Source organism: Spodoptera frugiperda, chromosome 4 (assembly GCF_023101765.2).
Source record: "Spodoptera frugiperda isolate SF20-4 chromosome 4, AGI-APGP_CSIRO_Sfru_2.0, whole genome shotgun sequence".
Lineage (NCBI taxonomy): Eukaryota > Metazoa > Arthropoda > Insecta > Lepidoptera > Noctuidae > Spodoptera > Spodoptera frugiperda.
In genome coordinates this window covers 5,503,044-5,513,658 of record NC_064215.1, presented here as the reverse complement: position 1 = coordinate 5,513,658, position 10,615 = coordinate 5,503,044, and the positions used below count along the sequence as shown (strand labels likewise).

The following is a 10,615-nucleotide window of genomic DNA, read 5'->3' as shown; positions in this document are numbered from 1 at the left end:
CCTTTTGAAACTATAATTATAAGACTATAACGAGTCTATGCTACCGACTTGCAGTAAGATTGTGTCTCTGTCATCTTGTGACTTGAATTGTCAGAATCAGAATAAATTGAGTTATCATATCCATCCAAGAATCTATCAATAATTGTCGATTCAATAAGAAAACTATATTATATTTGCTAATATCTTGTGATTCTATTCATGCTATTTGACGGTTTGTTCGTTTTTTTGCGTAAAGGACCTAATTGGATTTCTTTTAGAGTAGAACTTATGGCAATACACTTTATTTTCAGATTGAGAAATTTTAAAGGATGGAAGAAGAGCAATGTTTACATGAGTGTGAAAATTATATTCAGAGTCATAATATTTCTTCATTGTTAAAAGATTGCATAGTGCAATTATGTGTGAATAAGCCAGAAAATCCTGTGTCTTTTTTGAGACAATATCTCCAAAAATTAGAACGAGTGAGTAAACCTTCACATAGTACCTGTATTTTAAAGTACATAAATATTATTTTCCTTTCATCTGCATTGCCTAGACCAGTAAGATGACAACAAAATTTGTAATAGTGTTAATCAGGTAATTTTGTTTTAAATTTTGGATTGTACTAATATTACAAATATTTGAAGTGTAGGATATTATGGTAAGATAATCATGCCAGCAATACCATAAGTAGATACATTACAACTGGAAGCACAGGATGTTTGTTCTAATGTATTAAACTATGGAAGATAATGAAATATACAATATTTTATTTATAGTTAAGGACAATTATAAATATTATTATTTGTGTATGGAATTTTTCCTCAAGTAGGTCATCACAGTCATAGGTATTTAATAAATGGGATAAAATAATTATAATTACTAACTACATAGTCACTGGCTAGCCCAGTAGTTAGAAGTGTTGTGTCAATATTTTTTGTAAATATATCTAACTCTAGCTCACAACAAAATTAAATATGACTGAAACTAATTGGTTTTCATGGGCAAGTACACTTATTGTCAAATATTATTTTACTAACATGAAGTGCATCACAAGTTTAATACATTTTTTATTATTATAATTGCAACATGAAATTTTATAGATGTCAATTAAAAACCAAAATAAACTTGTACCTGCTATTGGCTTTCCTAGCGTAGACGCAGCTTAATAATATTCATTCTCTGTTTCTTAAATACCTAAATAACAAATAAACACTACTAATAAAGTTTGAATAAAATTTTTTGTTTATTTAGGAACAAGCAAAGGCTGCTCAAGCTGCAGCAGCTGCATCAGAAGGTGAAGCAGATGGAGAACTCTCTCCACTGCCTGTGCCTGGGGGACAGCCACCGCGCAGACGTGGTGGCATTAGCGCTGAACCTGTAACAGAGGAAGATGCTACCAGCTATGTTAAAAAGGCATGTTTTCTGCTGACTTATATTAAATTTTTCAGATATAAATTAATATTAAACAAACAGGCAGTGCCGGCGTTAGGGGGCCGATGGCCCAGGGCGACAAGGTCTGAAGTTGGAGTCTCTTGCCCTCTCCTGGTGCAAACCCTCAGAACTGTGCTCTACGCTCTGTGCATATGTATATTTTTTATTGAAGATGGATTTTTTGAGGGTTTGTGGTCGACGCTTACGCTTACGATTGGTGCAATACTGGCGCCTACTTCAGCCAAGTGGGCGCCACAATATTTTCGCCCGGGGTATCAGTGGCCCTTACGCCGGCACTGCAAACAGGATACCTATGGTAAATGGCTCCCATAGCTTAAATGAGGAAATCAAGCAAAACTTCCTTAAAAGGCCTTATTGCCTACCATGTTTGTAGGAAAATATTCACTGTTAAAGGAGAATGCCATGACTAGGATCGATTACAATCATTTATGAATAATACAATAGATCTATGGTCTATCAAACACACACTAATGAGGACCTCTTATATGCATAAGTAAGAGTACATAAGTAATTGACATTTTGTTTTAATATTTGTTACTAATCATTGTGATTTACAATTCAGATAAGGGATTACATTTACGAATTACAAGCAAACCCCCCTAATCTTATAAAGGTCTGTACATATCTGACAGAACATGTGAACAGACAAAAGTATAGAAAAATACTTGACTGTTCACAGTCAACCTATGATATGATAGGCTCGAAGTATTTTATATCAGATATAAACCAACCTGTGATATTTTCAAAATAAACCAGTGTATACTGCCTGGTCAATCTGAGGAAACATACAAAGTGAGACCATGATGTACTGGGAATTAGATTTTTATAACTTTGTGGTGGTTTAATCGAAAACAATAATTGAATTTGGGATACAATATGTATGTATGTACCTATATTCTACCTTTCCACATACATATAATTTTTTTTATTTTTGATTCTGGGTTTTTGCTCTATGCTGTGTCAACGAAATATAAAAATCACGACGACATGAGACATTCCATTAACATAATTTTATTTTTTCAGGTGGTGCCAAAAGATTATAAGACTATGGGTGCTCTTTCGCGAGCTATAGCTTCAAATGTACTCTTTACTCATCTGGATGAATCTGAGAGAGCAGATATGTTCGACGCTATGTTTCCAGTACAGTGTCTTCCTGGTGAAACTGTCATAAGGCAAGGAGATGAAGGAGATAACTTTTACATCATTGATTCAGGAGAAGTAGAAGTGAGTTTTAATCTCAATAGATGTAATTCTGAAGTAATAATAATGTATATAATTTATTTAACTTATCCATCTACATTACATAAAATTATTCTTAGGTTTTTGTTAAATTTTATAATTTAGGGCAATTATGTATTACTTGACATATTCAAGTTCATATATTATACTCATGTCAATTAATGTTTCTTAGTTAACATGTGTATGTGATTTTTATATAAATAACTTTCTATATGTACTTTAGGTTTTAGTAAATGGTGAACCTGTTACAACTATTGGAGAAGGAGGCAGTTTTGGTGAATTGGCTCTAATATACGGCACCCCAAGAGCAGCGACAGTGCGTGCAAGAACTCCTTTAAAACTATGGGGTTTGGATCGTGATTCTTACCGTCGTATACTTATGGGATCCACTATAAGAAAACGACGCATGTACGATGAATTCTTATCACGCGTCTCAATTTTAGGTAAATTGTATTAATTTTTAATTCACCGGTTTTTTTCTTCGTTTACTACAATTTATACATTCATTACAAAAGCCCACATATGATTAGTGTTTGTATAGCAACAAAAATCTATTAGCCATCTTAATCCAGTGTTTTTGGATGTGACAGCCAAATCTGGCAGAAATGGCCTTCAGAATCTTGTTTCTGGCACTTCGTAAACACTGCAGAGAAACTTTTTTTTGCGGATGAACTCATTGAACCAATATGTGTGGGCAGCTGTAAACGCACCCAGGACACAGGAGAAAACCCTAGTGTGGGGCAATGTTTAAAAAACACGATGCAACCGCTGTGGCAAACGCGTCTGGCGATACGAACCGTTTAGGCGGTCAACCGCTAGAGTGTATGGATATCCGCGTATATCCCGCCTACAAATCATATAAGTAAACAGGTTGACAAAATGCTTTGAAAAGCGTGACCTTTACCTAACAGTACAACAGCTCAAGAGAATCGTCGCGAATTATGTATTAAAACTATGTCCACTAACTAGATAATATTGTAGTATTTTTCTTTTTTCAGAAAGTTTAGAAAAATGGGAACGGCTAACAGTTGCAGATGCCTTAGAACCTGTATCTTTCACTGACGGCGAGATCATAGTCAGGCAAGGAGAACCTGGCAATGACTTTTACATCATTGTTGAAGGTATGGCTTTTATACATAATATAGCTCATTCCTTTGGATCGTAAAGCGTTTAATTCCAGAAAAATAGAATCATTAGACAACCATAAAAAAAAACCTATAACGCCTATTCCAACCTACACGTAGCTACAGCTTTGTAAACTACTAATCCAAATACAACTGTCCTGCCACAACTCTGGAATCGAATCCACGACCCCTTGATCGGCAGTTGCATTTACAACTATGAACTAATCTAACCAGTGAGCCTAAATTGTTAATTGTGGTTTTATTAAAAAGTATGTGTGGTATTATAATAACCAGGAACTGCAGTGGTGCTACAGCAAAGAAGTGGCCAGGGAGAAGGTTCGGCAGTAGAAGTAGGTCGACTGGGACCTTCTGATTATTTTGGAGAAATTGCATTATTATTGGACAGACCACGAGCGGCTACCGTACGCGCTGCAGGGTCTCTTAAATGTGTCAAGTTGGATCGTGCCAGGTGAATATATTATATCTCGTTTTAGCTAACGTGTTTAGAGATTTAATTTATTTAACCATCGAACCTGATGAATGACTGCACGGTTGACGCGGTGGCTGGGCAACTGGCTGCCGTGCAACGGGTAGCGGGTTCGATTCCCGCACGGAGCAACTCTTTGTGTGATCCACAAATTGTTGTTTCGGGTCTGGGTGTCATGTGCACGTGAAATTGTATGTTTGTAAACGCACCCACGACACAGGAGAAAATCCTAATGTGGGGCAACGTTTTTTTTTTTTTGTTTAAAGAAAGTATAAAGAATAAAGAACCATTCGCTCGAGCTAGTAAAGCCATTTGGATAACACAGTATATTCAATAGTAGCTTCTGCCCGTGTTGCCGCTGCCATCGTGGCATTAAAAGAAGCCTATTTTATTTCTTAATCCAGACCATACTCTATCCATGGTTCCAAATTTCATACCACTTTGACATGATTGAGATTGCTGCTTTGATGTGATTGAATAAGTAACTTACACACAAATTCACAAACTTTCGCATTTATAACATGTTATATAAGATGTAGTTTACAGTAAGAGCGCGTACATAATTTGCATGAATAGTTCTCAGTTGTATTATAATACTAGACTTGTTTATTAATCATTGTTTTCTTTTCAGGTTCGAAAGAGTACTGGGCTTATGTGCTGACATTTTGAAACGTAATATTGCACAGTACAATAGCTTCGTTTCGTTATCTGTATAACATAGTGTTCACCATCATGATAATAATTATGTATTAGAGTAAGCAGCAGAATATCTAGAATATTAGTAAGATGAGAAGTGATTATGTCAGTACTTAAGTACTTTTAGTATTGTACCTATTGAAGAACAAAACTTGGTTACCACCTTTGTAAATTCGATTGATTTTATAATAATATAATATATTATACTTGCCAATGGGAATGTTGAACTTTGTTTTATTGAGCCTCCACCTGTAAATCTACGACAGCTCAATTATTAGATCTTTATTCTTTACCCACGAAATTAACTTGAAAAGAGAAATATTAGCCAACAGATATTATTAATGGTCTGTTCCCTTCTAATGCATCTTAATTACCAAAATTGTTGCAAAAATCTCCTGAAAACAAAACCTGTTTCAAAAGTCGTGTGCCAGCTGCTACAGACTTGATAATTTTGTAACAAGTGTAGTTCTCATGTTCATACATTATAATTTTAATTGAAATCAATTAAAATACGTCTAATAGGCTTTATACATTACGTTTTTTCAGTCGGTACGTAAATAAGTACATCACTATTTTTCATATAAAAAAGTTAGTGTCCTAAAAACCCAGCCTTAGGCCAAATTTTGTGGGAAATTAGTTGTATTATCTCTCGAGAGGAATACGTCGAGTTCCAAGGCAACATGTATATTTTATTAATACTGATATCAATGATGTAAGTACTAACCTAATGGGTCTTGGTGATATTTGTATTATCTCTCGAGAGGAATACGTCGAGTTCCAAGGCAACATGTATATTTTATTAATACTGATATCAATGATGTAAGTACTAACCTAATGGGTCTTGGTGATATTTGAAGTCGGGGGCAGTTAAAAAGCAAAGCCAGATAAATAATAAACATTTATCGATTCCAAATACAAGCAATAAAAATTCACAACAAAAATAATTGTAGTAACAAAAAACATATTCTAAAAATTTTGTACTGTTTCAAAAGTAACATCCCTAGTTCAAGCCGACATTATCTACACAAAATACTGTGAAGAGTAGGTATTGCAGGTCCGCTGCTCTATGGTCCACTAGTTTCTTTTGTGATTGGTTACAACCACAGACTTTTTAGGTATAAAGTCTTTGGTTACAAGAACTTGGTAATCTTTTCTTTGTAGTCTGTAGACCAGTTTATGTCAATCTGTCACTTATGTCAGAATTCACTGTCATTCATGGACACAAGAGCGGGAATACTGTTTTCCTGTTTTTAACGAAATTTTGTGGAATTCTCTGTTAAACATATTAAATCGTATTGTTATTAAAATATTGATCGGAAATAAGAGAATTACAGAAACAACATACTTACACCTTACCTGAAATTTAAATATTTGTTAAATTGTTCGTGTTGTGGAAAGTGAAGAAAGGTGAAAGAAAAACATATATTTCGACTGGGAACATCCAATCATGGATATTATTGAATCGATTAAGAAAGACAAAGCATACTTAAAATGCAAACTCATAGTTAAAAATTGGGAAAAGAATTTTAAGTTACAACATAGCCGGACACCTACTAAGTTCGACATAAAGGAAGCTCCTCCAAAAATAAAATATGCATATAAAAAATACTTTCAACTCAAGAGCAACGCACTTGAGAATTCATTATCAGTTTGTGACTTTGTCGAAGAAGAGCCAATCATATCGCCAGAACCTGACCAATTTGAACATATTACTAATGAATGTGTAAGTCCTCAGCCTATGCTTCCAGCACTACCAAGTGGTCAAGAATTGGAGAAGTTACTCTGTAATTCAGATCTAAAAGTTGACAATAAAGCTTTAACACCATTTACTGAAAATCTATCCAAAAAGTTATTTCAGAATAGAAAGTTTAGTCTAAGAAACCCTAGAAAGCTTTCTATATGTAGATCTCAAGTGTCTACAGAAAATAAATCTTTTAATTCTGAACCAACAAATAGCACTAGCCAAGATGAAGTAAATAAAGAAATAGATTTGAATATTTTCAACAACTCTGAATTCAATAATTCATTAAAAATTATTGAAGAACCTTTGAACATCAAAGATGTTACAATCCCACATTTTTCACCAAGACAACCAGAATTATTGCGACCAGTAATCAGACAGGTAAATGATGCATGGCTAAATAGAGCTGCTGGTATTGTAGTTGAAGGGAATAAACATTCTATTGAACCTGAAAAGTTTGGAATAGGCAATATCAAGATTTTAGATAACAAAGAAAAACCTCATGATTATGTAGAAAACAGTGAATCTGAAGATGATATTGTCAGTGATAAGTTGAAACCTGCCTTAAAAAAGAGAAAATTAGAAATTGTTAAAATTGAAGAAAATCCTAAACAACATCATGGACCCAAAGATGAACAAATTCAGCAATATCAATCTGAGAAATCAATTAGCACACAAGTTAAAGTTTCTGAAAAGAAGAAATTAGGTAAGTCTAAACAGAAAACTGAAAATAATATAGTGGAACAATTGCCTCCTGATATTCAAGAATATATTCCCTATGGCTTAGAAAAAGATATACAGCCTCGTCACTTACAAATTACCAATGTTCTACAAAAGGTTGACTCTATTGTTAATAAATGTAATGAGATAGATGATTCCAAAGAAAATACAAGTATAGATAATAAAATAAAAGCTGGAACTTTAAATGAAAATTTTGTGAAAATAAATATTGAAAAAAAAGTGTTTGCTAGAGGAAAGAAGAATATTAATTATTCCAAGTACAAAAAGCAACTATGGAAAGATAAGAAGAGTCTTCATGGAGGTATGGAATTTCCTGAGGGTGGTAAAGTTACATGTTTTAAATGCAATGGTACAGGTCATATGGCAAGATACTGTAAATCACAGAAAGGGGAAACACTTTTGCCGTTGGATAGTTACAATGAAGATAATATTCCTACACTAGAAGAAATGCAAGTATATGCATCTGAGCCATCCAGTAGTAAAATAAATCAGTCATTAACTGAACAATTACATGAGTCTATGTTTGAATCTAGCAAAATTCCAGACTCTTTTATGAAATTGTTAGCTGAGACTACAAATGTTGATGAAAATGAAATAAAACCTCTTTATGACAGCTATGAAAATGTTCTCTCAGCTGATTTGGAACAAGCTCTTAATAAATTTGGACATAAAGCTTTTCGCCCTGGACAAGAAAATGCTATTAAAAGAATTTTATGTGGAATGTCTACTTTGCTAATTTTGTCTACAGGCGGTGGAAAATCACTTTGTTATCAACTCCCAGCTTATCTCTACAGTCAGCGTTACAAATGTATAACATTGGTAATTTCTCCTTTAGTTTCACTAATGGAGGATCAAGTGTTGAATGTTCCAGAATTCATTAAAGCTGGATGCTATCACACTAATCAATCTCAGACCCAGCGTAGTAAAATCTTACAGTGTCTAAAGGATGGATTATTAGATATTCTTCTTATATCTCCTGAAGCTTTGATAGCTGGTGATTCATCGAGTGGAATATCAGGTCTCTTTAAGTCACTACCTCCAATTGCCTTTGCTTGTATAGATGAAGCTCATTGTGTATCACAGTGGAGTCACAATTTCAGACCTAGTTATCTTATGATCTGTCGAGTATTAAGAGAAAAGCTGAAGGTAAACTGTATTCTTGGATTAACAGCTACTGCAAGTCAGACAACTATTAAAAGTGTAATTAGCCATATTAATATACCTGATGGTGTTGATGGAGTTATAAAGAATCCAGCACTACCAGATAATCTTTGTTTATCAGTTTCAATTGAAAAAGATAAAGACAAAGCTCTTGTATCATACTTATTGTCAGAACAAATAAAACAGTTTAATTCCATTATAGTATACTGTATAAGAAGAGATGAATGTGAAAGAGTTGCTGCTGTACTTAGGTCATGCTTACAAGAAACTGGTAAAGTTAACATGGAGAGCCAAAAAAATAAAAGAAAAAGAATGTCTTACATTGCTGAAGCTTATCATGCTGGCATGTCGGCTGCACAAAGAAAAAAAATTCAAAAGCATTTTATGGATGGCACAGTTAGAATAATAGTTGCAACTGTTGCTTTTGGTATGGGCATTAACAAATCAGATATAAGATGTATTATACATTATAATATGCCTAGCAGTTTTGAATCTTATGTGCAAGAAGTTGGAAGAGCTGGCCGGGATGGGCAGCTCGCATACTGCCATATTATTTTAAGTAATGGCAGTAGTGACAAAAATGAATTATTAAAACATATTCATGCTAACTCTATTGATAGACCAACTATAAGAAAATTACTGTCCAAACTGTTTATACCTTGTGAATGTATTAAAATTTCTACAGATTTATCTAATAGTAGTTGCAAGGGTCATGAAGTGGGAATCCCTATAGATGCAACTGTAGAAGAATTAGATTTGCCATCTGAAAATATTGCTACACTTCTATGTTACATTGAACTTCATCCTAAAAAATATATAAAGTTTCTTAATAATGCTTATATAAATTGTAAGATTTCCTCCTATGGAGGCCCTAAAAAAATTCATGATGCAGCAAAGACTTGTAGACCTTTAGCAATGGCTCTTTTATTAGAAAACAAAAGAGATGCTGGAATAATGACTAGCAATGTTATAGAATTCAATGTTATTGAAGTAGCTGCTGCTATTGGATGGGAAAGTGGTGTAACTAAGTACCAATTGAAAAATTTAGAATGGAACACAGAATCAGGGATCTCTCAAAGATCACATTTGAAAGTAGAATTTAATACACTTGGTTTCCGTATTAGAGCTAGGGGAGACTTGAGTCCTACAGAATTGGACGAAATGTTGGATGATCTGAATAATTCTGTAATTTCGCAAGAAAAGGCACGATTGTATCAGCTAGAAGAATGCAACACAGCCTTTCATAAAATTGGAACAGGTTCTTTGGAAAATATGAATTTATCGAAAGACACCTTGTTCAAAATTTCTGACGATTTAAAATTATATGTAAGAAATTATTTTGAAAGAGATAGTTTTCCCACTGATATGAAATTGGAAGAACGGCCCTTGCATGTAGATAGTGTTGTATCGGACGTCCGGTCTATAATAAATATATATAAAGACTGTAATTTTACTGGTAGAAGTATTGCAAGAATTTTTCAAGGTATTTCCTCTCCAAATTATCCCGCTATTGTTTGGGGTAGATGCAAGTTTTGGAGGTCACATTTACATGAAGATTTCAATGGATTAATTAGATTAGCAACTCAACAAATAATTCAAATGAAAATGTAGCTTCTTTAAAATTAATTTCTGTCATTAAAACAGTATTTGTTTTAGAAATAGAATGATTTGCGCTTGCACGCACGTCCTTATTTCACAATTTGAGTCTAATATGTTATAAGTTTTACCGATATGGTGTCATCAACATTAGATTGCTTGCGTTTTCTATCTTGAAGTTATGATCTAGAAATCGCTTTATATTGCCAATGTAAAGACTATACTGAGCGTGTTTTTTCTTCTAAGTTAATGTTAAGTAAATCTCATCACATTAAAAGATAATGTATTAAAATTGATAATAATTATATTTTTAATGTAGGAACTGAATAAATAAATTGTCTGAAATCTATTTTCACTTCTTTCATTAGAACAGACCTATCAATAATTTCCAGCAAA

At 33.6% G+C, this 10,615-nt stretch overlaps 2 protein-coding genes across 3 annotated transcripts; both read left to right on the top strand.

Moving 5' to 3' along the window:
• Positions 1-44: 44 nt before the first annotated feature.
• LOC118272709 (cAMP-dependent protein kinase type I regulatory subunit) lies at positions 45-5,207 on the top strand. Of its 2 annotated transcripts, XM_035589354.2 has the most exons (8): positions 45-211; positions 291-461; positions 1,234-1,395; positions 2,458-2,658; positions 2,897-3,116; positions 3,672-3,794; positions 4,092-4,266; positions 4,916-5,207. In XM_035589354.2, exons 2-8 carry the CDS (start codon positions 309-311, stop codon positions 4,998-5,000), a joined length of 1,119 nt encoding a protein of 372 aa, XP_035445247.1. In that variant the 5' UTR covers positions 45-211; positions 291-308; the 3' UTR covers positions 5,001-5,207. The 2 variants fall into 2 exon arrangements, with proteins under 2 accessions (XP_035445247.1, XP_035445248.1); XM_035589355.2 differs by lacking the exons at positions 45-211; positions 291-461 and adding an exon at positions 831-983.
• A 938-nt stretch (positions 5,208-6,145) lies between these two features.
• Positions 6,146-10,568, top strand: LOC118272747 (ATP-dependent DNA helicase Q4). The gene has a single exon (XM_035589401.2). The coding sequence runs from the start codon at positions 6,428-6,430 to the stop codon at positions 10,232-10,234; it is 3,807 nt and encodes a 1,268-aa protein (XP_035445294.2). The 5' UTR covers positions 6,146-6,427; the 3' UTR covers positions 10,235-10,568.
• Positions 10,569-10,615: the final 47 nt, after the last annotated feature.

Excerpts from the sequence above, each read along its gene's own strand:
- LOC118272709 (XM_035589354.2), top strand. The coding sequence starts at position 309 with ATGGAAGAAGAGCAATGTTTACATGAGTGTGAAAATTATATTCAGAGT. Across the intron at positions 1,396-2,457 it reads CTACCAGCTATGTTAAAAAG|GTGGTGCCAAAAGATTATAA; the intron begins GCATGTTTTCTG and ends TTATTTTTTCAG. Across the intron at positions 2,659-2,896 it reads TTGATTCAGGAGAAGTAGAA|GTTTTAGTAAATGGTGAACC; the intron begins GTGAGTTTTAAT and ends TATGTACTTTAG.
- LOC118272747 (XM_035589401.2), top strand. The coding sequence starts at position 6,428 with ATGGATATTATTGAATCGATTAAGAAAGACAAAGCATACTTAAAATGC.